The sequence below is a fragment of the Pseudopipra pipra genome, chromosome 21 (genome assembly GCF_036250125.1).
Source record: "Pseudopipra pipra isolate bDixPip1 chromosome 21, bDixPip1.hap1, whole genome shotgun sequence".
Lineage (NCBI taxonomy): Eukaryota > Metazoa > Chordata > Aves > Passeriformes > Pipridae > Pseudopipra > Pseudopipra pipra.
Window position 1 is genome coordinate 2,604,312 of NC_087569.1, and position 27,475 is coordinate 2,631,786.

At 63.7% G+C, this 27,475-nt stretch overlaps 1 protein-coding gene across 6 annotated transcripts; it reads right to left on the minus strand.

The window, feature by feature from the left end:
* Positions 1-807: 807 nt before the first annotated feature.
* ELN (elastin) lies at positions 808-27,281 on the minus strand. 6 transcript variants are annotated; one of them, XM_064677635.1, is made up of 44 exons: positions 27,109-27,281; positions 20,817-20,870; positions 20,407-20,433; positions 20,213-20,245; positions 18,761-18,805; positions 18,175-18,267; positions 17,612-17,677; positions 17,479-17,526; positions 16,143-16,214; positions 15,893-15,919; positions 15,613-15,684; positions 12,863-12,889; positions 12,385-12,447; positions 12,080-12,124; positions 11,872-11,946; positions 11,730-11,789; positions 10,937-11,044; positions 10,812-10,853; positions 9,416-9,565; positions 9,291-9,332; positions 8,310-8,459; positions 8,185-8,226; positions 7,639-7,782; positions 7,514-7,555; positions 6,962-7,096; positions 6,837-6,878; positions 6,284-6,433; positions 6,159-6,200; positions 5,618-5,752; positions 5,479-5,538; positions 5,161-5,319; positions 5,005-5,052; positions 4,335-4,427; positions 4,065-4,118; positions 3,725-3,886; positions 3,504-3,539; positions 3,133-3,174; positions 2,782-2,826; positions 2,332-2,358; positions 2,213-2,230; positions 1,936-1,977; positions 1,701-1,730; positions 1,537-1,587; positions 808-1,423 (listed from the first exon to the last, which is right to left on the minus strand). In XM_064677635.1, the coding sequence occupies exons 1-44, from the start codon at positions 27,188-27,190 to the stop codon at positions 1,374-1,376; spliced, it is 3,030 nt and encodes a 1,009-aa protein (XP_064533705.1). In that variant the 5' UTR covers positions 27,191-27,281; the 3' UTR covers positions 808-1,373. The 6 variants fall into 6 exon arrangements, with proteins under 6 accessions (XP_064533705.1, XP_064533704.1, XP_064533707.1 ...); XM_064677634.1 differs by having other exon boundaries at positions 4,317-4,427; XM_064677637.1 differs by lacking the exon at positions 18,761-18,805 and having other exon boundaries at positions 4,317-4,427.
* Positions 27,282-27,475: the final 194 nt, after the last annotated feature.

Consider the following 27,475-nt stretch of genomic DNA (forward strand, 5'->3'; position numbering starts at 1 on the left):
TGGGACAGGGTAAAGGTGTTTCACCAACCCATCCCTGATCAATACAGGTGTCCCCACACACCCCAGCTGTCACTGTGATCAGGGCACGGGTGTCCCCATCTACCCTGGGCTGTCAGTGTGGGGTGTGACACAGGTGTCCCTCTCATTCACCGTGTTGTCACCATGGAACAGGGCATGGATGTCCCCCTGTGCCCCCAGGCCACCACCATGGGGCAGGGCACAGATCTCATGCTGTGTCCGTGGGTTGGCACCGCTGGGCAAGGCATGGATGTCCCTTTTATTCCATGTACTGTCACCCTGGCATAGTGCCTGGGTGTATTTGCCATGCCCTGGGCTGGCACCATGGCCATCCCCTTTGGCCCTCAGGCTGTGATCCTAGGGAAGGCAGGGGCCTCCTCCTGAGTTCCCAGACATCCTGAGTCCTCCTGAGTTCCCTGAGCATCCTCCTTGTCCCTCAGGCCATTGCCCTAAGACAAGGCATAGGTGTTCCCCTCACCCCCAGGATAGGGCATGGACCTCCCCCTGGGTTCCTGGGGGACCTATCTCTGTGGGATAGGCCATGGCCACCCCAACCATCCCTGGGGCTGGCACTGTGGGACAGGGCAGGGGCAGCCCCGGGGTGCCCAGGCTGTCCCCTCACCTTGTGGCCCAGAGCTGTGACAGTACAGTGCCATGCCAAGGACCCAGCGTGTCCCCAGGCTTGTGCAGAGCCATGGGCACAAGACCGGGGGCAGTGACATGGGCTGGATTCCTCCATCATTGCCACCACCCCGGGGAGGGGGACACGGACACAGGACAGAGCCAGAATCCTTTAAAAACTTGTCCTTTATTAGTCTGTCAGAAGCGAGTCCCTCTGTATAAGGGCGTCCCACCCAGTTATAGCAAAGTGAGCAACACGAAGGGACCGAGCCCCTCCTGCCCGCGGCCCCCCCCAGACCGGGGGGATCGCGGGGACCGACGGGGCCATCCCTCCCCGTGCAGCCCCCGCCGCCGGCATCCCCTTCCCTCCCTCCCTTCCTCCAATGTGGGGTACCCCTCATCCTGCCCCCCCCCCCGGGGGGGTCAGCTCTGGGGCTGGGGAGGGGTGCGACACCCCGAGCCCCCCCCCAAAATCCCGCAGAGAGCGATAGCACCAAGGGGGACGGCTGCTCCCCGCAGTTTATTCCGCGCTCCCTGCCGGGACCGAGGGGCTGGGGGGCGACGGATGCTGCCGGAGGTGCGGGATCCCTCCTGGGAACGCGGGGCCGGGGACGGCCCCGGGATGGACGGGGGGTTTTTGGGGAAGGGGGGGGGCGTCTCAGCTTTGCTCGGGATTTACATTCTGGACCATGCAGTAGCACCAAAGTTCATGAGGTCAGCGGTGACGGCCGCGGTTACTTCCGCCTCCTCCCGCAGTACTTCCCTGCTGCGCAGCCCACGCCGCCTGCCATAGGGGGGGGGGATGCACGGGGTGAGCCCCCCCTGCACCCCCAGACCCCTGGGGGGTGTGGGAGAAGGGCAAGGGGTGCAGGAGCCGGTCCCAGCACCAGCACTCACCTCTGAAGCCCAGGGCACCGAGGGCTCCTCCGTAGGCCTTGGGGGGCTTCCCTGCAGGGGGAAGGGGGAGCTGGGTCAGCGGGACCCCCCGCGGCTGCGGGGTGCAGGGGGGATGCGCACCCCCCACCCCTAAAACGCCCTGCGCGGGGGGGATGGACACTCACCAGCAAATCCCAGCGGGGCACCGACCCCACCTGGAAGGAGAGCGAAGCCCTCAGCACCCCCTGGGCACCCACATCACTCTGCCCTGCACCCCCCAGTTGAGCCCCCCCGGCTCCGCAGAGTCCCCGGGGTCCCTCCCCCGGCCGTGGCCGTGTCCCTGTGCTCCGTGGGCTTTGCATATCCCCGGGAGCCGGGCAGGCACCGGGATGTGCCCGGGGTGTGTGCTGGGGGTGGTACCTGGAAATATCGGTGACACGCCGAAGCCGGGAACTCCAACCCCTGGGGAAAAAGCGACAGCCAGTGACAGCCAGTGACAGCAGTGCCACCCCAGCCTGGGCTGGGGACACCCTGGCTGGGTTTACTTGCTCAGTCCCTGTCCCTGTCCCTGCCATGGCACCCATGTGGCTTCCCACTGCTCAGCAGGGAGTGGCAGCAGGGTGAGGACGGCAAGTGGGGACAAGTGTGGCGTGGTGGGGAATATGCTCCCACCCCAGCCCCAAACCACAGCACTCACCTAGACCAGCACCAAAACCTGCAATGGGAGAGCCCCAGTGAGGGTGGGGAGCGTGGGATGGGGACAGGGTGGGGACAGGGACTGGGGTCACCCCTGCAGCCCCTCTGGCTGCTCCTTACCCGCCTTGGGAGGTTTCCCAGCAGCTCCTGGATATAAGAGTCCTGTGTCAGAGAGGGGCAGCAGCACAGCCCCCGCCCCAATTTCACTGCCCCCTGGGCTGCAGCCAGACCCTTCTACAGGCCCAGAGGGTCCCCAGGAGGGACCTGCAGCTCCACATGTGGGGGACGTGGTATGGGACCATCCCCTGTTCCCATGGCACAGGCAACACCAGTGTTATGGCCCTCAGTCCCTGCTCAGCAGTGGCATTCCCTTTGGATCACACCCTGGGAGCAGAGCAGGTGGCAGGCACAGGATAGGGCACAGGGTGACAGTGTGGGGTGGGACAAAAGTGACTCTGCATCTCCTTGATCCCATAGACCCCTTTCCTTTTGGGCACTCTGCTGGCACACAGCTGCCATTCCCTGCAGCCCAGCCCTGGGAGCCCCAGTGCCAGGGCCAGCATCACTCACCAACACCAAGCCCAGGGACTCCAAGGCCACCAACTCCAAGGCCACCTGTGATGGGGGAGCATCAGTGAGGACAGGCAGTGTCTGATCCACTCCTTGTCCAGCCCCAAGTATGCCCATCCTTTCTTGGGCAGCCCCACTCCCTCCATGCCCAGGGGGAGCGTCCCTCTGTCCATATCCCTCTGGGGGAGCATCCCTCCACCTGCATCCCTCTGGGAAAGCATCCTGCTGCCCACATCCCTCTGGGGGAGCATCCCTCTGGGGGAGCATCCCTCTGGGGGAGCATCCCTCTGGGGGAGCATCCCTCTGCCTGCACATCCCCACTGCTTAGGCTTGGCCCCTGCCAGCACTTACCTGGGAGGCCACCGACTCCTGGCACTCCAACTCCGGGCACACCTGCCAGAAAGGGAACATTAATGCCTGTCCCCCTGCAACCCTGCACCCCCGGCTCAGAGCACTCCCAGCCAGGTGGCCCTGGCACCCATCCTGGGTGTCCCCAGCACCCGTGACGCACACAGGAGAAAAACGTCCCCAGCATGTCTAAGATGGGAGGACAGGTGGCACTTTGCACTCATGGGTGACAGCACACCACCTCCCACGCCTGGGCCACCGGGGCACAAGGGGACATGCAGGGGGACACAAAGTCAGCACCCCGATGGCCACATGAGGAGGGTGCCTGGGGACAGTCTGAGATGGCCCCGGGGCAGGGTGGCAGAGATACTTACCGAATTTGGGAGGTTTAGCACCTACTTGGGGGATGCCTGCCAAGTGAAGGAGGACACCACAGTTAGGATGGTCACCCCTGCACCCCCTCCCACGTGCCACCATCCCCCATCCCGCCTGCATCCCCCTCTGCCACCCCTCTGCCTGGCTCGGTGGCTTTCAGCGTTCCCAGCCACCACTGTCCCCAGGCAGCGCCCCAGGCAGGGTGTGACAAAGCACCTACCTGCCCCGGGGAGGACACCAGCTCCAGGTACTCCCACACCTGGCACCAACCCGGGCACACCAACACCGGGCACCGCGCCGGGCACACCAACACCGGGCACACCAACACCGGGCACACCAACACCGGGCACACCAACACCGGGCACCCCTCCGACCCCGGCTCCTGCGGAGAGAGGGTGAGGCAGCACGGGGTGATCCCTGCGTGATCCCCATTCTTGCATGGGGTGATGTGCCTGGCACAGGGTGCCCACCCCCACCGCTCCCCAGTGTCCCCTGCTCCCCAGTCTGTGCCCGTGCAGGTGCCCCCGGGTGTGAGTGGTGGGTTTCTCTGGCCGACTCACCGAATTTCGCTGCCTTTGCTGCTGCTTTCGCTGCTGCGCCCGGAACTCCAACCCCTGCATGGAGACAGCAGGAGGGTCTCAGCACCTCTGGAGGGTCCCCTCAGCAAACCTGGGCAGAACCTTGTCTGCAGCCCCCCAGGGGGAACCATGAGTTGATGGAGACCACCGAGGTTCTCCTCACGCCTGTCCTGCACCAGGACTGTCCCTGCACCAGCCAGGCTGCCCACCAGCGTCCGCCTCCCTCCTCCTCACCTGGGACGCCTCCAACACCAGGGACGCCTCCAACACCAGGGACCAGGCCACCCACACCGGGAACAAGGCCACCTACACCAGGAACAAGGCCACCTACACCAGGAACTGCTCCTGCAAGGAGAGAGGGAATTGGGGGATTGGGGCTTCGGCTCAGGGAGAGAAGGGGTGGGAGGAGTGGGCTGAGAAGGCACGGCAGGCTGGGGTGGGCAGTTAGAGGATGGATGGATTGATAGTGAAATGGATATGTAGATGGATGGATGGATGGATGGTGAGTGGCTGAATGGATAGTGAGCGTGCTGGATGGATAGTGAGATTGATGAATGGATGGATGGTTGAGATGGATGGATGTGGAGTGGTTGAATGGATGGTGAGATGCATGGGTGGATGGTTGGAGCTGTGGATGGATGTACAGGGAAGGGAACAGATGGATACTGAGGAGGGTGGTGGTGGGTAGAAGACAGTGTGGATGGGCTGATGTATGAGGTGTTTGGATGGTGAACCTTGGACCTTTCATCCAGACCAGCTCTCTGGAGAGCAGCCCTGACTCAGCCAGAACCTCATTCCACCCACAGCCCTGGGGAGAGCTCATCCCTCACCACGACCCACAGGGCTGGACCTCTGCCCCAGCCAGGGTGGGGGCAGCAGGAGACAGGACAGGTGGGACAACCCCAGAGAGATCCCAGCTTACCAAACTTGGCTGCTTTGGCGGCTGCTTTGGCGGCTGCAGGACCAACTCCTGGGGGAGAGGGGAGGAGAGGGGCAGCGATGGGGCCGCAGTGGCCACACCGGCACCCTCAGCCAGCACCACTGGGGACACCTGAGTGTCCCACAGGCACCACCTCACCTGGAATGCCAACCCCAGGCACCAGACCGGGCACACCTACACCAGGAACACCAACTCCGGGCACACCAACTCCAGGAACGCCGACACCGGGAACGCCGACACCGGGAACGCCGACACCGGGAACGCCGACACCGGGAATGCCGACACCGGGAACGCGTCCTGCTCCCGCAGAAAGGTCCCGGGATGTGGCCGAGCAGGCAGGCTCCGCAGCAGGAGTCCCACTGACCTCCCCACCATCCAGAGCACCAGAGTGCCTTCCACTTCACCCACGGGCAAACATCCCTCCTGCCCCCCAGGGAAGGGCTGGTGGGGACTCACCGATTGCTGCGGCTTTCGCTGCCGCCTTCGCCGCGGCCGCTGCGGCTGCCGGGCCACCCACTGCGGGGACACGAGGGACAGTGAGGGGACAGGCAATGCCAGCGGCACCCCACCAGCTGGGGACAGCCCAGCAGCTCACCTCCGACACCAGGCACCACGCCAGGAACTCCAGGCACGACGGGCACGCCTGGGACACCAGGAACACCAGGGACTCCAGGGACACCGGGAACACCGGGAACACCGGGAACGCCAGCGATGCCAGGAACGCCAGCTCCTGCAGGCAACAAGGGGGGAGAAGTTAGATCTTGTTGCAGCAACAGTTGAAAAGGTGAGACATCATCATGGCTCTGCTCTTGTCATCGTCCTGTGGTGAACAGAACATCCCATGGCCTTGTCCAGAACAGACCAAGCAGTGCAAGGGAAGGATCAGTTCCCTGCCCTGCTAGACCCAGTGGGATGCACTTGGTGATTCCCACCAGCTTTTTGGAAGGTGGTGGGTAACCCTGGGCAGAGGTCCCCCTGCCAGAGATCTCTGCCCAAATAACAGCAAGGCTGAGCCCTTGGGCACCAAATCCTGTGTCAGGTCTGTTGCCAGAAAACAACTTTGGAGCAAACCCCAAGATCAAGTGCAAAGACGGTGCAAAGACGTGAGTTGGGTCTCCCTGTTCCCTCATACGTACCGATCTTAGCTGCCTTTGCTGCTGCTGCTGCCGACGGCACCCCTGGGGACAAGGAGAGAGGGACCCTCAGCCACCAGGGCCCCACAGAGCCGGGGGGTGGGGACAGGGCTCCTGGGAACAGTCACCTGCCACCCCAGGGACAGCTCCAACACCGGGCACCAATCCGGGGACACCAACTCCGGGCACAACGCCTGGGACAGCACCGACCCCAACACCCGGAACGCCAACGCCGGGAACACCAACACCGGGAACACCAACACCAGGAACACCAGCTCCTACAGGGAACAAGAGGGGAGCAGTGAGAGCTCATTGTAGCAACAGGTGAAAGGTGGGACCTTGTCATGGCTCTGCTCTCATCCCCCTGCCATGCTGAGCAGAGCATCCCACTGCCTCATCCAGGGCAGAGCACAGCAGTGCCAGGGAGGGATTGGTCCCCTGTCTTGCTAGACCCAGTGGGATGCACTTGCTGGATTCCACCAGGGTTTTGGAACGTGGTGGATGACCCTGGGCAGGAGTCCTTCTGACAGGGATCTCTGCCCACCCTGGCAGTGAGGCTGAGCCCTTGGGCACCAGATTGTCTTTCAAGGTAGCTGCTGGAAAGCACCTTTGGTACAAACCCCAAGAATTCAGACCAAGTGCAAAGACGTGAGTTGGGTCTCCCTGTTCCCTCGTACGTACCAATCTTAGCTGCCTTTGCTGCTGCTGCTGCCGACGGCACCCCTGGGGACAAGGAGAGAGGGACCCTCAGCCACCAGGGCCCCGCAGAGCCGGGGGGTGGGGACAGGGCTCCTGGGAACAGTCACCTGCCACCCCGGGGACAGCTCCGACACCGGGCACCAATCCGGGGACACCAACTCCGGGCACAAGGCCTGGGACGCCGCCAACTCCAACACCAGGAACGCCAACACCGGGAACACCAACGCCAGGAATGCCAGCTCCTGCAGGGAACAAGAGAGGAGCAGTCAGAGCTCATTGCAGCAACAGTTGAAAGGTCCAAGAATCTCTGCCCAAACAGCAGCCAGGCTCAGCCCTTGGACACCAGATCCTGTGTCAGGATTCTGTGTCTGCTGCTGGGAAAATGGAATTGATACAAAACTCATGATTTCAGATCAAGTCCAAAGACATGAATTGGGGTCTCATGGTTCCTTTCCATGAAGCAGCTTCCAGAGACCCTCCTGAAGGGGGAGAAGGTCATGTCCCCGGGATGAAGCCAAGCCTGGATGGTGCAGCTGGGAGCTGGGCTGAGCACATCCCACCCTCCCTCAGGAGTGATCCCCAGGGGACACCCTGTGTGTGACGGGTGCAGAGGGTGCTCAGGGCTCCCGGGGGCCGTGGGGGCTCCGCGCAGCACGTACCGAATTTAGCTGCCTTTGCTGCTGCTGCTGCCGACGGCACCCCTGGGGACAAGGAGAGAGGGACCCTCAGCCACCAGGGCCCCACAGAGCTGGGGGGTGGGAACAGGGCTCCTGGGAACAGTCACCTGCCACCCCGGGGACAGCTCCGACACCGGGCAGCAATCCGGGGACACCAACTCCGGGCACGACGCCTGGGACAGCACCGACCCCAACACCCGGAACGCCAACACCGGGAACACCGGGAACACCAACACCAGGAACACCAGCTCCTACAGGGAACAAGAGGGGAGCAGTGAGAGCTCATTGTAGCAACAGGTGAAAGGTGGGACCTTGTCATGGCTCTGCTCTTGTCATCGTGCCGTGGTGAGCAGAGCATTGTGCTGCCTCATCCAGGAGAGACAACAGTGGGGCCAGGAGGGATGGGTCCTCTGTCTTGTAAGACCCAGTTGGATGCACTTCCTGAATCCCATCACATTTTTGGAACGTGGTGGGTGACCCTGGGCAGGGGTCCCTCTGCCAGAGATCTCTGCCCACCCTGGTAGTGAGGTTGAGCCCTTGGGCACCAGATCCTGTGTCAGGTCTGTTGCCAGAAAACAACTTTGGTACAAACCCCAAGAATTCAGACCAAGTGCAAAGACGTGAGTTGGGTCTCCCTGTTCCCCCGTACGTACCGATCTTAGCTGCCTTTGCTGCTGCTGCTGCCGACGGCACCCCTGGGGACAAGGAGAGAGGGACCCTCAGCCACCAGGGCCCTGCAGAGCCGGGGGGTGGGGACAGGGCTCCTGGGAACAGTCACCTGCCACCCCGGGGACAGCTCCGACACCGGGCACCAATCCAGGGACACCAACTCCGGGCACGACGCCTGGGACAGCACCGACCCCAACACCCGGAACGCCAACGCCGGGAACACCAACACCGGGAACACCAACACCAGGAACACCAGCTCCTACAGGGAACAAGAGGGGAGCAGTCAGAGCTCATTGCAGCAACAGGTGAAAGGTGGGACCTTGTCTTGGCTCTGCTCTCATTCCCCTGCCGTAATGAGCAGAGCATCCACTGGTCAGACTGAGGAGCTGCCCAGGGCACTGAGAGCCCTGACCACAGGGACAAGCATCAGGTCACTTCTAGAAGGACTCATTGTGAGAGGTGCCCTCATGGGCAGGGGCACCACAGCACAGAGCACACTCTGCACACTCTGGACACTCTGAATCCCATCCTTCCCTGAGTATTTGGTGGGACATTTTTACTACAAAATATGTAGGAGAAATGGAAGGAACGAGCATCAGTGGTTTAGTCCTCAAAGGAGAGCTGCCATCAAGCATGGCTCCACTTGAAGATTCCCAGGGCTCAGCAGTGACGATGGAGAAGAAGGTCCTGGGACCTGTCCAGGTAACCATTGGCTCTGCCTTTTGGAGCAGCACATGGACCCCCAGCCCCGTGTGGAGCCACAGGGCCAATTCTGCCTCCTCCCTGTGCCTGAGCTCCCGGCCTCCCTCCCACTTGGCCATGTCCTTCATCCCCACTGGAACTCCATGGGGTGGTTATGCCTGCTGGGCAGGACCCAGTGGGATGCACTTGCTGTATCCCAGCAGGTTGTTGGAAGGCACTGGGTGACCCTGGGCAGGGGTCCCTCTGCCAGGGATCTCTGCCCACCCTGGCAGTGAGGCTGAGCCCTTGGGCACCTGATCTGCTGCTGGAAAGCACCTTTGGTACAAACCCAAGAATTCAGACCAAGTGCAAAGACGTGAGTTGGGTCTCCCTGTTCCCTCGTACGTACCAATCTTAGCTGCCTTTGCTGCTGCTGCTGCCGACGGCACCCCTGGGGACAAGGAGAGAGGGACCCTCAGCCACCAGGGCCCCACAGAGCTGGCGGGTGGGGACAGGGCTCCTGGGAACAGTCACCTGCCACCCCGGGAACAGCTCCGACACCGGGCACCAATCCGGGGACACCAACTCCGGGCACGACGCCTGGGACAGCACCGACCCCAACACCCGGAACGCCAACACCAGGAACACCAACACCGGGAACACCAACACCAGGAACACCAGCTCCTACAGGGAACAAGAGGGGAGCAGTCAGAGCTCATTGCAGCAGCAGCTGAAAGGTGGGACCTTGTCATGGCTCTGCTCTCATCCCCCTGCCATGTCCAGGAGAGCACAGCAGTGCCAGGGAGGGATTGGTCCCCTGACTCTTCCAGCAATCCCTGGGAAGTCACCACAACAGAGGACCACAATGATCCTCGTCATCACAGGAGGCTCAGGGTGGTCCTCCTCATGGGGACATCAAGCCTTGCAGCCAAACAGGCCACGGAGGAGAATTGGCTGGTGGTCCCCAGGAGCTCTGTGGAAGAGCTGAGTGCCCAGGCACTGGTCAGACTAGGGACCTGCCCAGGGCACTGACAGCTGTGACCTAGTGGCCACAGGGACAAGCATCAGATCCCCTCTGGAAGGGCTGCGGGGTTGTCCTCATGGTCCCCTGCTCTGCAGGGCCCTGGCACCCCAGTGCAGAGCACCCATTGCCAAGTTTCTCCCTGAATCCCCTCCTGACCTGGGCATGTGGTGGGATTTTTTTTTTTTTCCAGAAGATGTGGAGGAAAAATGGAAGAAATGGGTATCAATGGTTTAACCCTCAAAGGAGAGCTGCCATCAAGCATGACTCCTCCTGGGCACTCCCACAGCAATGATGGAGGTCCTGGGACCTGTCCAGGTAACCATTGGCTCTGCTTTTTGGAGCAGCACATGGACCCCCAGCCCCGTGTGGAGCCTCAGGGCCAATTCTGCCTCCTCCCTGTGCCTGAGCTCCCGGCCTCCCTCCCACTTGGCCATGTCCTTCACCCCCCTGGAACTCCATGGGGTGGTTATGCCTGCTGGGCAAGACCCAGTGGGATGCACTTGCTGTATCCCAGCAGGTTGTTGGAAGGCACTGGGTGACCCTGGGCAGAGGTTCCTCTGCCAGGGATCTCTGCCCACCCTGGCAGTGAGGTTGAGCCCTTGGGCACCAGATCCTGTGTCTGCTGCTGGAAAACTGGATTTGGTGCAAACCCCAAGAATTCTGACCAAGTGCAAAGACGTGACTTGGGTCTCATCACTCCTTTCCACGAAGCAGCCTCCAGAGACCCTGGAGAGGGAGAAGGTCCCACCCCGGGGATGAAGCCAAGCCCGGATGGCGCAGCTGAGAGCTGGGCTGAGCACATCCCACCCTCCCTCAGGAGTGATCCCCGGGGGACACCCTGTGTGTGACGGGTGCAGAGGGTGTTCAGGGCTCCCGGGGGCCGCAGGGGCTCCGCGCAGCACGTACCGAATTTAGCTGCCTTTGCTGCTGCTGCTGCCGACGGCACCCCTGGGGACAAGGAGAGAGGGACCCTCAGCCACCAGGGCCCCACAGAGCTGGGGGGTGGGGACAGGGCTCCTGGGAACAGTCACCTGCCACCCCGGGGACTCCAACGCCGGGCACCAGTCCTGGGACAGCTCCAACGCCAGGGACCAAGCCAGGGACACCAACACCACCAACTCCAGGCACTGCCCCTGGAGCTGGAGGGAAGCAGAGCAGTCAAACCCCCCCAAAACACCCCTCTCTGCCACTGGGCTGTCCCAGGGTCACAGGAGACTCCAGGGTACCTGGCTTTGTAGTGGGCTCCCCCTCCTCACAAAGCAGCTGCTCAGGGAACCCAAGTGCACCCAGAACTGCAATTCCCGGCTCCCTACGCCCAGTTCAGGAGTCTGGAGTCCACCTGGCCACCCAGGACCCCCAGGGCTGGGGCTGTAAATCCCAGCTGTGCCCATGTTTGGCATGTTTTCCCTGGATGCTCCAATGAGTGGCTTGCTACTCATTTTTCTCCCTCAAAACAGCCAAGGAAGAAACAGAGAGGGGGAGATTTGCATCACCAGGAGCATCCCTCCACTAAGGAATGACAGTTCAGTATAGACAGCATGTCCCTCAACACCCTGCTGGCACCTGGCACAGCAAAACCCTGTCTCTTATGGAGAAACCACGTGTGAGGGGGATGCACTGCCCTGTGCCAGGCTGCTGCATCACGAGGGGCCAGTCAGCCTGCATCAGTGCCCAAAAAGCTGCAGGAGCCAGGATAGAGAACTGGGAGAGCACCCCAGGAGGTGGGACAGGGGCTGCTGGGGCAGGTGATGGAGCCACACAGCCCTGATATCAGTGCAAGGCTTCTCCATGTCCTGAGATGTGTCCGAGGCACCGGGAACTCACCAAGGGCTCCTGCCTTTGCCGCCGCCTTCGCTGCTGCCGCCGCCGCTGCTGCTCCTCCAACTGTGGGATATCAGAGTCAGGGGGGTGGGACAAGGGGAGGTGACCCCCCTGAACCCCAGGGCCCAGCCCTGTCACCCCTCACCTCCAACTCCTGGCACGCCGGGTACCAAGCCGCCGACTCCTGGGATGCCGCCAACCCCGGGCAGGACACCGGCTCCTGCCACAGGGGAGAAGAAGGTGGTCAGTCCAGCGATGCAGGGACACGACCAACGTGCCCCCAGCCTGGCAGGGAGGGCCCAGCTGCCCCGCTGGGAACACGTGTGGTGGATGTGCCGTGCAGGGCCACTCACCGTATTTCGCTGCTGCCTTTGCCGCGGCCGCCTGAGCTCCGACTCCTTGGGAAGGACATGGGCAACCACTGAGGTGCCGAGACCGTCCCCACCTCGGCTCCCCCACCCCACAGGGACCCTGGGGACCGGGCACTCCTGCCAGCATCTGTCCCCTTCACCTTTGGGACGTGATGCACACTCCAGGCTCTCCCTGGGTGTCACCAGACAGCCGGGAAGTGCCCAACACCCCAAAGGGACGGGGTGCCCGGTCCCCCTGCCCTGCCTGTGCCAGTCCCACACCCTGGGGCTGCGGGGTCGGAGTGTACCTGTCCCGGTGGGATACCCTGCCTTCCCTGCAAGGCCTGCTCCTGGCCCACCGGGCCTGAGGCCTGCAACCACAAACACAACGGCACAGCCACGTCAGGCACCGGCCCGAGGACGGAGGTGGAAGGAGCAGCTCCCTGGCCCAAAGGGTCTCCTCCCCCTGGCACAGAAGGATGCCCAGAGCCAGCTCCTCCGCAGCCGAGATGCCACTTCAAACATCCCTGCCTGGAGCTGGCGGTGGCTCAGGATGTGTCCTACAGATCAACAGCTCCCAGCCCCATGGCATGGGGTACTGGGAGGGTTGAGTGTCTCCCAGCCAGGCCCACAGCCATCATGGGCAAGGCACAAGGTCCTCAGGGGACCACCTGGGAGAGGGATGCCCCTCACGCCGCCCCGAGGGTCGCGGTGGCAGCCGGTGGAGCCACAAAGAGCTACGACCGTGGGGTGAGGGCTACGGGCACTCCCTGTGGGGCAGCTTACCATTGGTGTAGGGCAATCCATAGCCACCTGGAGAGGAGAGAAGGTGGGGGGTTAGCACCTGGCTGCCCGTGGCTGTGCTCCTGCCCCTCTCTGCCAGCCGGCTGTGCATCGGGATAGTAAATCCTCCAGGATACAAATCTCCATGGTGGAGCCAGGCCAGGAGATGCTGTTCTCCCTCACCTTGGAAGCAGTGGCTCCAAGGAGAGCTGCCCACTCCCAGCCCTGTGCCGAGGGCTGTGGTGCCTGAAGCTGGTTTTGCGGGAGCCTCCCATGACCCCGCTCCGGTGGGGGGTCCCCACAGAGCCCCGCGGCAAGAGCTGTACCCAGCTGGCTGCGCCACAGCCAGCTCCAGAGGAAAGGTTTTAATTGGAATCAGGACTTGGGAGCCTCCACTGAAACGTGACCTCGTTAGGAGGTCGGCATGAAGGGACAGGGAGGGATTACGAGCGGGAACATCATGGCCAGGGAAGCGTCTCCTTGTGAAAGAGCCGGATCCCAGCGCTCGGAACGGCACGGGGATGCCCCACACTCATCGGGAACTGTGCCCTCGGGAGCAGCATCCGGCTCCCATCACTGCTGGCAGCAGCCAGAGGGGAGGCGATGGGCTGCCACATTCCTGATGGGAACACCAGGCAGGGTGGAGGGTGTCTCACACCCCAAGCCCTCCTGCTGAGGGGGCAGGACAGGATTGCTCCTGGCCCAACATCTCCCTGAGAGCAGGACGCCATCCCCTCCCACAGCCAGCATGTGGGGACCAGATTTCCCTGCACCCTGCCAGGCTGTCCCGTGGTGTCCCACACCAGCACAGTGCTGCTGGAAGGCAGAGGCTTTTGCAGGCTGTGGCAGCCGTGAGCTGTGCCGGGTGTCCCCCACATCGAGGATCCCTCGCTCGCTCTCCCCAAAGCTGTGAAAGGGTCTGGCACTGGGGTGACACTCCTGGAGGTGACTCCAAGGACCAACAGTCCAGGTCCTTGGATCTCCAAGGGTTTTGCCGGGTCCAAGTCCAACCCCTCCCCACCCTGAGCTGGATGGGAGAGCAGCTCCTGCCCTGGAGCTGTGCCCATGGGGATGTCACCAGAACTGCCAGGGGGGCTCAGGCCAATGGGCACAGTGGGTGGCACGGGAAGGGCTCTGCACAGACTTATGTCACCCAAGCACAGCTGGACACTGGGATCCCTACGGCATCAATGGGACCCTGATCTCAACCACATCTTCCAGCTGAGCCCCCAGCGAGGGGGTGACCCCAGGGCCACCTCCTGAGCAGGGACAGCACAGGAGCAAATCATCCAAAAAGGTGACTTCCCACTGACAATGTAGTTTGCTCTGTCCCCTCATCCCCTGTCAACCCAGACCTACTGCAATGGGGACAGTGCAGGGGACACCCTCATGTGTGGCAGCCCCCGGATCCATTTGCAGCATCAAAACAAGAGCCTCTACAGCCGCCTGGCCTGTTCCTGCACTGCCAGCCCCAAATCCTCAGAGGCGACAAACTGACATCCCCCAACACCCCAGGAACAACCTGAGTGTCAGGTGAAACCACAGCTAGGGACACCCCTAAAATTAGCACCCCCAACACCCCAGGAAGGTCCGGGGTGCCGGGTGAAACCACAGCTGGGGACAGCCCCGCTGTCCTGCCCCATGGGGCTCCCTGCCCATGGGGCGGGTGTCCTCCCGTGATATATTTGGTGATGGCTCCCCCGGAGGTGGGTCAGCTGGGCTGTGGGCCACCGTGGGACAGAGCCAGGCACAGCTGGCAGCTTGTCCTGCGCACCGGGCACCCCATGAAAGGCGGTTTGGGGCCGGGAGCCCAGACGGGATCCGGCGGCGGGGCCCTAACGAGCGTGACTGCGCTCGGCGGAGGAAACCGGGGCGGGCCAAGTATTCCCGCTGCCGTCTGTGGTGACGGGCCCCGTCGGGGGGAAGCCGGCAGAGCTGCCGGGGCTGGCGCCCGTGCCGGGCTGGGATGTGCTTCCCGAGGGTGGGCTCCCCTCGCCCAGGCTCTCCTGCCTGCAGCTACTTGGTGAGTGGGGAAAGCAGCACGCCGGGGATGGGGGTCCCTGCCCGGATCTGGCTGATCTCCTCCTCGGGGATGCACTTGGAGCTGGCAGCACGGCCCCCGGAGGGCATAGCACGTGCCACTGTCCCTCCATGGGCAGAGCTGGCACAGGGCAGGGGGATGGAGGCCCCCGGATCAGCCCTGCCTGGGAAGGGGGTGCCGAGCTCCACCAGACTTCCCTGGGCTCGGGCTGAGCCTCGTCAGGGTGGGCAGTGGGGAAGGAGACCTGCCTGGAGCTCCTTGGCACAGCTCCTTGAGCCAGGACGCCTGGCCCAGGTGAATGCCTGGCACAACCCCAGGAGGCACAGTGAGCAGACAGCCCCTGTAAGGGCTGTGCCTCCTGCCAGGAGGAGCTGGCAGGGACATCCCAGAGTGGCCTGGCCCAAAGCACGTCCCCAGAACACGACCTTTCCTACCTTACAACAGCTGGAGAGAGGCACAGCATCGTCCACATGGACCAGGGGCAAGAGCAGAGGCATCACCCCAGCAGCTGCCCATGGGGCAGCCACAGGCAGGGCTGCCCAGGGGCCCATCTGCCCAGAGCCCTGAGCTCTGTCCTGCTGTCCCAGGGCCAGCACCAGCACTGCCAGGTCCAGGGGACCCGTGGGCACAGCCCCAGGGAACGGCGGGTCCTTCTCCTGACACTGCCGGGGATCCTCCACCCACAGCCCCGTTGGCTGTGGCAGCAGCTTACCTGGGAGCTTAGGAGCTTTGATGGGATACCCCAGAGGGACACCGGGCTGTGGACCTCCAAAACCTCCCAGTCCTGCAAAGCCAACAGCACACTCTCACCTGGAGCCCACGTCACGACCGCCACCAGTCCTTGGGAGAGGGGAGCGCCCCAGGGCACCCCGGGAGAGGAGAGTGGGTGTCCTAGGAAGCCCTGAGGTATCTTCTGGTGTGGGGAGACCATGGCTGTGATGGACAGGCTTGGGAAGGAAGAGAAGGACAGGCAAGAGAGACAGGACACTCACCAGGGATTCCTCCAAAGGCCCCAACTCCTAAAACGAAACACAAGGACACCTGTGTGAGCCCCGGGGCTGGGCCTGGAGGCCCAAATCAGCCTGAGTGGGTTCAGCTGGAGGTTGGCTTCGCTCACCCGTGTGCCCTGGAGGGCTGTGATCCCAAAGGATGGGCTGGGGCCAGCTCCAGTGGGATGGGGGGGGCAGAGTTGGAGCCAGCCATGAACCCACCCTGGTGTTCCCAGTGGATTGAGGGACTTACCTGGAGCTTTTGGCTTGACTCCAGCTCCAGTGGGTACTCCGGGCAGCACCCCTACGCCAGGGAAGCGAATGCCTGCAGCAGAGAGCCCAGGGTGAGCTGGGGCATCATGATGTTCCTGGTAACCAAGACCACCACACCACACACTCCCAAATCCTTGCCACCCACCTCTGGCTCAGACCTAACTGTGGGACAGGGCACCCTCATCCTCAGGGGCTTGCCAGGACCACTCTGTGCCAGCCTGCCTGCACCCCCAGCTGCCAGGGAAGGGTTTGCTGCAGGCCTGGAGGTGCCTGGGGCTTGGGGGGCACATCGGGGAATCTGGAGGGAACATGGCACTCAGGAGTGGGTCCCACTAGTGACAGCAAAGCCCAGCCAAGCCCGGGAAGTGCTCTCTGCCCGGGAGATGCACAGTGGCCTCAGGACTCTTCAGGGAGCAGGGGGTGGTCCTGCTTGCTGGACCCCAACCCTCCCAGGGCAGCAGACAGTGTTTTGGCCTGGCCGTGTTTGGGTTGGGTTTTTGAGTTTCGAGTTTCTCTTTCGTTTGGTTTTGGTTTGTTTTTTTTTTTCCTTTCCCCTTTACAAATGTCTTTCATTATAACTCGTGCGTTTTCAGACATGGAAAAGACATTCCTGACCAGCAACACACTTCTTCTCCGGACAGTGTCGAAACATCTTGTTTTCACAAGTTTTCCTCCCCCAAATTACTCTGCGCTGAGGAATTCCTCTCTCCCCGCCACCTCCTCCCCCTTCTTCCCACGCCAGCCCTGCCGTGGCCGTGCCAGCTCCTCTCCCGGTGCCGGTGCCGCCTGCTCCCGCTGAGCTTGGCACGAGACCCCCGGAGACGCCGGGTCCCCCCTGCCGTTGGCACGGTGGAAATGTCACCGTGACCTCAGCAGAAGGGTTTGGAAGCTGCAGGGAGCAGCGCGGGGCAGACAGGAAGGCAGGCAGGGGCAGGGCAGGGTGCTCTGCCCACTTGGGGTGCTGGCACTGGGAGGGGGGACCCCTTGGAGTTCGGGGTGCTGGTGACAGGGTAGGGATCCTTTTGGAGGTTGGGATGCTACTGGTGGGGTTGGGAATCCTTTCAGAAGTTGGGGTGCTGCTGGTGGGATGGGGATCCCCTCAGAGGTCAGGGTGCTGCTGACAGGGCGGGGACCCCCTCGGAGGTTGGGGTGATGCTGGCAGGATGGGAATCCCCTTGGAGGTATGGGAATCCCATCAGAGGTTGTGGTGTTGATGACAGGATGGGGACCCCCTCAGAGTTGGAGGTGTTTCTGGCAGGGTGGGCACCCCCTCAGAGGTTGGGGTGCTGCTGGTGGGATGGGGACCCCCCACTCACCTGCTCCGGGGAGCACGCCGCCCGGAAAAGCTCCAGGAATCCCAGCACCTGCCAGACAAGAGAAATCCAGGGATGAGGGCCCGGGTGCAGTGGTTTCCAGCCCTGGCCCCTGGCTTTGGGGCCGTGCACCTACCTGGTATTTTAGGGGGTTTCCCTGCCGCGCCAACCCCGGGCTGCACCGCGCCCGGTACCACAGCACCTGCAGGCAGCAGAGACCCCTGAGCCCGGGCACCGGCTCCTGCCCACCCCGGCGGGCACGGCGACAGGTCTGCCCCAGGCTTGGCTATGCTGGGGACGAGGGGTGTTTCCTACCTGTGGAGACCCCGAGGCCGCCAGGACCACCAGGACCCGCTGAGCTGCGGGTGGCCGGAACAGTGCCAAAGAAGGGACAAGGTCAGGATGGCTCTTGGGGGGGCGAAGGGGACACCTTGAGGCAGTACCAGGGTGTACTGGGCACGGGGACCAGGCAGCTGGGTGCCCTCTGCTCCTGAGGGCTCGGGTTTGGCCGGTTCCCCTGTGCCTGGGTCCCTCCAAACTGGTGGGGGATCCCAGTGGGAGCAGCACCTGCTGCTTGCAGCCCCCCAGCTCCAGGGGGAAATCTTTCCTAACCCAGACTCCCAGGGGACACCAGGAGTCCCCAGGGGCTGCAGGAACCCCAGTGTGGCCGTGGCCTTACCCAGACCCCCCGGCACTCACCAGCTTTCGCAGCAGCCTTGAGAGCCGCGGCCCCGGCGGCCCCTGGGAAGGCCCCCCCAGGGAAGGCAGCTCCTGGGAAGAGACCTGCAGCACCTGTGGGGAGAACCACCGGCGTGAGCATCCCCAAAAAGCAGCTGCCGGGAGGGTGTCCTGCGCTCCGTGGTGGGTGCAGAGCTGCGGGGGCTGCGCGGCGGTGCCGGGGCTGGCGTTAGGCTGGGCGAGGCGGTGGTTAGCGGGCACTGCCCTGTCCTGCATCACCCAAATTCCTGCTCCCACCTGCATCCCACCCATCGCAAACATCCCCCTGCAGTGGGTGCTGCCACCCCTGCAGCCCTGGGTGGGCTGGCTGACCCCGTGCAGGCACTGTCCCTCTGCTGCAGCCCCCAGATTGCTCCTCGCCTTTGGGGTCACCCCGCCGTGGTTGATGCCATGGTGTTGGGGGACCACAGGGCTGCCTGCTGGTGGCTGTAGTCCCTCAGGTCTGGGAAGGGACACCCAGGAAGGGTTTGGAGAGCTACGGAGATGGGGACAAGGGACATGCTGTCCCCAGGGCAGGTCTCTGGGGACATTGGTGCTCTGTGCTCACCTGGCTGCAGGCCAAGTGGGCCGAGTCCCCCAAGTCCTGCGACCCCTGGAAAGAAAAGTGGGTGGGCAGCCCAGAGGAGCAGAGGAGTCCCTGCTGCACCATCGCCATGGGATGGGAGCACACCCGGGGGACGGGCACAGTGACGGGTGACAAACGCCCTCGGCAGCAGCTGGGTCCTCCATCCCGTCCCCTTCTGCCTCAGCCACCCCCCACCCCGCCGGGCCACGAGGGGACGGAACCAAAATGTTTATGGCTGAGGAATGAGCCCCTGGGTCTCCGGCCAGCGCTGCCTTCCAACATCTGGGGCTCATCAGCCCTCGCTCCCTCCAGGCGCAAATTCCAGTGCCGCTGGCTCGGGGCGCGGACACCGCTCCGGCTGAGCCCTCGCGGCCGCCCCGCGTTTGGTTTTAATTACGCCGAAATAAAGGGCCTTGTTTTTCTTTCCACGAGCTGAAATCTGAGTAAACGGAGGTTGCCGGCCCCCGCCTCGGGCTGGCGCTCCCGCCGCGCAGACGGGCCGGGTCGGGGGGCCAGGGAGGTGGGGTGACCCTGCCCCGGGCACAGCGGGTACCCCCGGGGTGGGCAGGGAGGGGAGACCCCCGTGCCTGCCTAAAGCAGAATCTCTCCGTGGGTGACAACAGGCACTGGGCAGATTGCGGTAGGACAAGGGGGAACGGTTTTAAACCAAAAGAGGAGAGATTTAGATTGGATGTCAGAAAGACATCAGGGGGTGGGGAGGCCCTGGCACAGGCTGCCCAGAGAAGCTGTGGCTGCCCCATCCCTGGAAGTGACCAGGGCCAGGTTGGACGGGGCTTGGAGCAACCTGGACTAATGGAAGGTGTCCCTGCCCATGGCAGGGGGTGGAACGAAATGATCTTTACAGTCCCTTCCAACCCAGGCCATTGTATAATTCCATGATCTTGCTTGGCATCAGATTTGCTCCCTGCACATTCAGTCCCTGCTGCCTCAGCACCTCCCCCCTGGTTCCCTCAGGCTGTGCATCCTCCTGCCAGCATCTCACCCCTCTCCCAGTGATGTCCCCTCACCCCCCTCATTTCTAGGCCAGGCCAACCCCAGCACGGCTGCAGGAGCCCCAGCAAAAGCTGCTCAGCCACGATGGCAGGTGAGCGGAGGCGCTGCCAGCTTCCCACGGGACACCGGCTCTGCAGCTCCCCCGGGTGCTTTGGCACAGCTCTGCAGGCAGCAAGCGCCCCCAGAGGGTGGGCGGGGGGGCTGAAGGGGAGGGGGCAGCGCATCGAAGCGGGGGGTGAGGGAGGAAGGCTCCTGGAGGCTGTGGCAGGGCAGGGATGCTGTATGTCTCGGCCATGGAGGTGCCCGGACTGAGGGGCACCTCTTGGCCATGCAGGAGAAACATGAGGGCAACAGGGGTTGGGAAATATCCTGGCCACTGGCATGGCAGGAGATGGAGAGGGCCACGGAAAGGCTTCTTACCTGGTTTGCCAGGTTTTGCTCCAACCCCGAGTCCTACGGGAGAGTGAGCGGAGAGGGCTCAGAGCCATCCTTCCTCCGGGCATCCCCCGGGGGGGGACACCCTGTGGGACGGGGCCAGCCTCGTGGCAGACCCCCTGCCCACCCCAAGGCAGCTCTGCCGGGGGTGTTGCCCCCCTCCTCATCCCAGCACTCACCTGCTCCCAAACCTCCAACTCCAGCACCTGCGAGCAACGGCACAGCCTGAGCACCCACCCCTGTCAGCACCCATCCACCCCTCCGAGCCTCCCGGGGGGCCATGGGGAGGCAGGAGGGTCACAAGGGTGCAAGAGCGTGGGGCATCCCCCCTGGGATGCTCCCAGTCTGGGCAGGGTGTAGGTGCCAGCCCTGGGGTAAGTCTGGCACTGCCACCCAGTCCTGTCCCACACCGTGGGGCTGGTGCTGGGACAACCACCCTGGGCTAAGCAGCAGACAGGGTGACCATACATGCCCTGATCCCAGCTGGCAGGTTCTCAGCCTTCCACGATGTCTCAGAGGCATCCAGGTACCCCCTCAGGCACCTGCCCATCCCTGCAAGCCCCTCCCAGTGCTGCCTGGACCCCTTTACCTGGGAAAAAGCCTGCTCCTGGGACTCCCACTCCCGGGATAGCACCAGGGACCCCTGCAAGAGAAGAGACCCTCGTTAAAATCCCCACAGGGGTCCAAGGCAGGGGAGGAGGAATGTGTGTGGCACCTCCTGGGATCCGTGCTGCTCCCTGGGGAGGGTTGGGATGTGGAGCTCGAGGGCAGGTCCCTTTCCTTGCCCCCTCAGTTCCCCCGTGTGACAGTGGTGACAGCGCTGGGGGATGCCCCAGCTGGGAGCCAGGGGTGGCACCTCAGCAGAGTTGTCAGCAGGACTTGGCCCTGCACGGGAAGGAGGGACATGGGGCTGGCTGCTGTCCAGCTTTGCTTCCCAAATCCTGTCCTGTACCACAGCCAGCACCACTTCCATCACCTCCAGCTTCTCATGGCTCTGAGGGGACGGGTCCAGGCACGGCAGGGGTGGGGCTGTCCCAGTTCAGCCCTGCAGCCCATGCTGGTCCCAACCAAACCCCCTGGCCAGGGCTGCCCCATGCCCTGCTGAGATGCCAGTGGGAAGAGCCAGCTCAGGCCAGTGGGACCGGGCTGACAGACTGGGGGGACCTTGCTGAGACCCATCAGACCCCCCTGTGTCCCTCTGCCTGTCTGTGTGACACTGAGGTCACTCCCCAGGTCTCATCACCTTCCAGGGCATCTCAGCTCATGCTCAGAGGTCACAGCGAGGTTTTTGACTGCTTTAGACCCTGGCAGAGGTGTGTCTGCTGCAGACCACCAGGCAGCCACCCTCTGAGTGGTGCCCCCAGCTCCACCAGGGCCATGGGTGGGTTGGGGGATGGCAGGTGGGTTGGGGGCACAAGGGGGCTGCAAAGCAGGGGGATGTTTCACTTCAGGCACCAGGGGAGGGGTTGCTGTGGGGTCTGCAGTGGGATTTGCAGGACAAGGGGCTGCCAGGAGCAGTGGGGGTGGCTGCCATGGCCAGCACCCCTGTGCCAAGCTGCAGCCAAACCTCCTGCTTGTGCTGGGTAGAGAAGCTGGAGTTCAGGGTGGTGGGCACTGGGGACCCTGTGGTGGCATGGCTGGGACCTGGGGACCTGCAGCCTGGCCAGGCCCGGGGGGAACCAGCACCCCCAGGAGCCGAGTGCCCAGAGTGACACAGCCCTGACAACCCCACCGAGGGGCTGGGCAGGGTGGAGCCAGTGCCCGAGGGGGAGGGCAGGGGGCAGGGCTGGCACGCCACGGTGGGGGCACATCATGCTGCACATCTCCAGCTCAGATATGGGGCAAACTCTGGGGGTCCCCCCTCGTTGTGCCCCACAGCCCCCTGCTCTGCCCCACCAGTGGCAGGGATGAGGGTGTTCCTCGTGCCCGGCTCACCACCCCGGGCACCTGGGGTGGACCCCAGTCCTACCCCAGAGATGCACTGGGATGCACTGGGATGCCAGGACACACATAGGGGTGTCAGGCTGTGCAAGCACAGGGGATGTTGGGACACACATGCAGGAGGGGTTCCCGTGCCAGGACCTGTCACACAGCCCCCACGTGCTCTCCGTAGGGCGGGGCTCAACCCTGTGCCCACTAATACCCCCTCCCAAGGTCCTGCCGGGGCCGAGGGCCCTGGAGCAGCTGATGTCCCTTGGAACGGAGGGGACACGGGCTCAGCCATCGCTCCAGCCGCCGGCTCCCCGCTCCGGCACGGCGCAGCCCGGCCTGGCAGCCGGCCGGGGGTTACGGAGCAGCTCCTTTTCCCGGCACATTCCCCACCCCTTCGCCCGCCCCCAGCTTGGATAAACAAAAACCCAACTTCTCGCTTGTTTCCAAACAAACTCAGAGCGTCCGCGCAACGCCTGTGCTCCCCCCCGCCCTGCCCTGCTGGGAGGGGACACTCCACTGCCCCTGGCGGGATGGCCAGGGTCCTGCCAGGGACCCCCATGCCCACAGCCAGAGGCTGTCCCCCACCACGGAGGGGCTGCTCAGCCCCCCTGATGCTCCCCAGCCTCAGCCCCCACAGCCAGGCCAGGTCCCTGGGGCTGGGGTGGTGCTGGGGGGTCTCCTCTGTCCCCCTGTGCCGGTCACCCCAGGGAGCTGGGACAAGGCAGGATGGCTCCCAGCACCCCTGAAGTGCGTGGGCACCCCAGGAAGGTCCAGATGGCACCTGCCCACAGCCACAGGTGCCACGGTCAGCCCTTCATCATCGTCACCCTCTGGGTAGATCCTGGCAGGAGGGTCCCACTGTGGGGACACTGTCACTGCCCCCTCCCCGGGCATCCCCCGGACACCACCCCAGGCCCAAGGCACGGTGCTCATCCCAGTGCCTCGACAGCTTTCAGAGGCTGTGCCAGTTCATCAACATCTCTATGCCCAGATCAGGAGGTGGAGGGGGTCAGCAAGGCCTGGCAGAGCCAGGATGGCTGGGGGGGGACACTGCACGCCTTTGGGGAGCTGAGCCTTCCACTCAGGAGCCCTCCCTGACCCCTCTGCTGCCAAACATGGCCACTTCTGCCCTTCTCTGGGAGCTCTTTTACAAGTTGCTCATCCGTGGCCCAACTGGGGGGCTGTTCCCTGGTGCAGGCACTGCTGAGGGGCCTCTGTAACCCATTTGGTTTTAGAAATCCCCCCCAGCACCACCAGTCCCTCCCGTGGGCAGCACCGAGTGTTGGCAACAGCCCTGCTATACTGTGACCACAGCCATCACCCTCTGGCTGCTCTCTGTCCTTCCCCAGCCTCAGGGCCAGCAGCCCCCAGCCCAGTTTGGGGTCTGCATGTCCCCTTTTGTCCTTTCCATCCCTTCTCTTGACACATGGTGAAGGGCAAACTGAGTCCCCAGCCTCCCAGCACTGAAGGAGCTCTGGGCTGCCTGTACCCCTGCCCCAAGCCTGCCAGGACCCACCAAGGGGTGTTTCCCATTCTCCCAGCTTGTCTCCTGGGCTGGGCTGGCTGTAAACCTGCAGAGCATGGTGCTGGCCCCCAGGATCCCAGCACCCACCCCAGGGATGTCTTCTCCATCCCAAGGCAGGAGGATTCACACCCACACGTGCAACCCCAGCTGTGGTGGGGTTTGACCCATGGAGGTGCTCAGGATCTGGTGTGGAGCCTCCTTGTTTATGGAAAGTGGCCTTTTCCTCCCCCAGTTCCATCCCAGAGGTCACTGTCTGTGGTGCCCACGCTGTTCCGCTGCTGGTGCTGCTTCCGATCCCGGTGGGATCAGCTGCATCATTCCTACCTGTCCCACTGCTCACAGCTCACTTCACAAGCCAGAAATCCACATGATTTCTCTATTCCACAGCTTTTGAGACTGAGACCAGGCTGGAGAACCCCCCACAGGACAGGAGCTCACACCCTCACCGGGCAGCCAAACCTCGTCCCTCGCCGCCCTCCCCGTGCCCATGGGCACCCGCTCCCGGAGGAGCCTCACTGAGTAACCACCACCATTTCCCCTCTTCCCTCGTTCCACTGTTTTCTTTTTCTTGGGAGAAAGTTATGGAAACATTCAGTCTCCAAGTGACTTTGAAGCTGTGTTGTGTCCCATCCCGAGCGCACTGGGAGCAGCTCGGGGGGAGCAGGGGGGCTGCTGGCGGGAGCCTGGCTCCTCTCCAGTCCCCCTGAAGCTCCAGCTTTCATCTCCGAGCGCTGGCAGATGAGCTACACCCTCAGAGCTGGGAGGAAGCAGCCCCAGCAGGCCAGTGTCCAGCTGGGAAGGGGAGATGCCATCCCAGCCCCACCACTGGCACTACTAGTGTCCCTGAGGATTCCAGGTGCCCTCACAGGGTCCCCACAGTGCCAGCACACCCAGCACCCACCTCTCTGCACCCCCAGAGCTGCCCCCTGTGATCCCAAAACCTGCAGGGCTGGGACCTCCCTGGGGTCCCTCTTGTCCCTCCTGTGGGTGTCACTGCCAGGGGATCCCCTGTGCTTGGCAGGGGAAGCCCTGAGGGATGTTTGGAAGCCCTGAGGGATGTTTGGAAGCTCTGAGGGGTAAATGGAAGCCCTGAGGGGTGAATGGAAGCCCTGAGGGATGAATGGAAGCCCTGAGGGGGGGATGGAAGCCCTGTGGAATGGATGGAAGCCCTGATGAATGGATGGAGGCCCTGAGGAATGGATGGAAGCCCTGAGGGATGGATGAAGGTCCTGAGGAATGGGTGCCCACTCCAAACACTGGGACACACTGCACTTGGCACCTTTAAGGGAAGGCACAGCAGCTTCCCCACACCACTCGTGCCCAACCTTGCAGGTGCCCACAGTGCCCAGCACAGCTCTGCTCTCCAGGGGACAGACCCCCAGGGCCTGATCCTGACCCATTGCTGGGGGCTTCCTGAGTGCTGCCATCTCAGCCCCTTGGCACTGCTCTGAGGGGACAGTCTGTGTGTGAAGGAGGGTCCTCCCTTCTCCCCCTCAATTCTGGGATGTCTCAGGGGTCCCTTTTCTGCCAGGCTGGTTTGGAGCTGCACTGGCAGAGGTGCTGGAGGACACTGCCCTGAGCCCCCTCCAGGTGCCCCCACAGCACCCTGGCATCCCCCACACCGTGCCACCGGCTGTGCCTCTGTCCCAACTCTGTCCCCAAGGGCTGGCTGAGCACATCAGGCTGCAGAGACACTGCCCAGTCCTCCATGGGGGAACATTCCCCAGGGTCCCACTAGCCAGGGCCACCTCCTCAGTGAGCTGCTTCCCAAACCAGGAAACACCCCTGGAGACTGAGTGGGGGCCTGGAGTTGGGCCAACATTCCCAAACTGCTCAGGAACTGCTGCAGGGTCTCCCCGGGGTCCAAAGTCCTCCAGAGAATGTCCCAGTTGGACATTGCTGGAGAGCTGGGGACCAAAGCCACCACGGCTCAGCAAGGCAGCACGGAGCATCACTGCTGGACATGGAGAGTGCCCGGGACTGGGCACATCCCATCCAGCACCTTGACCAGGACCGACAGCAGCTCGGCTTTACAGGAGCTGCCCAGCTCTGGGGTCCCACTGCCTGCACAGCCAGGGGGGAACAGCCCATGGGCGGGGTCCTGGGAGCCCCCCACACCGGGGCAGAGCAGGGAGCTGCAGGGCACAGGCAGTCGGGATGCCTTGGTGCCCGCACAGCCCTGGCACTTCCCAGGGGATCCTGGCATCTCCCCTCCTCTGGTCCTCAATCCTCTCTGTCTGAGAAGCTCTGGCACCGACCCCACCCCGATGGTGGCTCTGCCCGTCACACGCTCTCCGTGGCACACCCCGGACTCTGCAGAGGTGACTGTCCCACCCCGGCGGTGCTGTCCCCGCCCGGCCCTGCAGAGGTGACTGTCCCACCCCGGCGGTACTGTCCCCGCCCGGCCCTGCAGAGGTGACTGTCGCACCCCGGAGGTGCTGTCCCCACCTCACCCGGTTCGGCCGTGTCAGTGGGCTCTCAGTCTGGCACACGAGACCCCGGCACACGAGCCGGCCCCGGGCAGGCACCTGCTGCGCTGGCCCCGGCTGTGTCACCTGCTGCGCGGGCTGTCACCTCCCCTCCCCGCCCGCCTGTGCGTGGGCTGAGGGGTGTCACACAGCCCTGGGGTGTCACACAGCCCTTGGGACCCGCGTCCCGCTGGTGGCTGGACCCGGCGCTGGCGACACCAGTGCAGGGAGGGCGGTGCGGGGGCCACCCGGGCACCCCCGGGCTGAGATTCGGGTGGGTCGAGCTGCTCCGCGGCCGCACCAGCCCCGCGGGCTGTCCCGGCCACACACTGCGCGGCAGCTCGCACACATCGGCAGCGGGATGCTGCCACCCGCTGCCCCTCCAGCTCACCCTGCCACCGCACCGGGGGGCGACCGGTGCCAGCTCCCCCCGGCCTCGCCCTTGCCAGCCCCGCGCTGCCCTGCCTGCGTGTTCCTGAGCTTCCCGTGCCTCCAAGCCTCTCATATTCCCAAGCCTCGTATCCCTAAGTCTCGTGTCCCCAAGCCTCTCGTGTCCCCAAGCCTCTCGTGTCCCCAAGCCTCTCGTGTCCCCAAGCCTCTCGCCAGGACGCAGCACTTCGGAGCCTCCCCCGACAAGTGTTTGGCGCAGCAGCGCCGTTCTGGGACTGCCCCGAGTCACCACCCTCGGTGACATCCCATCCCACCCGGGAATGGCACGAGCCACCCGCCGCTTTGGGGAGCCAAGAGCCCTCCGCGGAGGTGACAGCGAGGGAGGCTGCCCACCCACCCACCCACCCTCGAGAATGTCCCCAAGGCAGGGCAGGGTGGGTGACAGCCCCTCCTCGGGGCCACGCAGCCGGGGCAGGCGTGGAGCTGCCCGGGGGGCTCGGAGGGTCCCCGGAGGACCGGGGCGAAGCGCTGGCCGGGGTAAGGGAAGGAGCCTTTTCGTTCCTTACCTCCTTGCTGAGTAGCCGGGAGGATGGAGAAGAGGAGGAGGAGGACTCCGGGAAGGAGGGGTGCAGCTGCCTGCCTTGCCATCTCTTGAAGCAATGCCCCCGTGCTCCCGCGGGCTGTGTGTTTTATCCCAGAGCTGCTTAATTGTTGCTTCCAAGGATGCGAGGGGAAGGGGAGGGGGAGTAAGGAGGGAGGGGAAAAGGAGAGGGAGAGGGGGGAGAGAGGCACAGGACACTACGTCATGAGGAAAGGCCAAACACACACGAGCCTCTCCCGCCGATTGGGCTTGGCTGCTCGGGGAGGGTTTTTTTTCCCTTTTCCCCTTTTTTTTTTCCTTCTTTTTTTTTTTTTCTTTTAATTCCTCGCTGC

What these genes read in the sequence shown, in the direction of transcription:
- ELN (XM_064677634.1), bottom strand. Translation starts at nt 27,190, where the DNA reads ATGGCAAGGCAGGCAGCTGCACCCCTCCTTCCCGGAGTCCTCCTCCTC. An exon ending in CCCGGCTACTCAGCAAGGAG is followed by an intron (nt 20,871 to 27,108) that starts GTAAGGAACGAA and finishes CTTCTCTTGCAG; the next exon opens with GGGTCCCTGGTGCTATCCCG. An exon ending in AGGGTATCCCACCGGGACAG is followed by an intron (nt 12,125 to 12,384) that starts GTACACTCCGAC and finishes GTCCTTCCCAAG; the next exon opens with GAGTCGGAGCTCAGGCGGCC.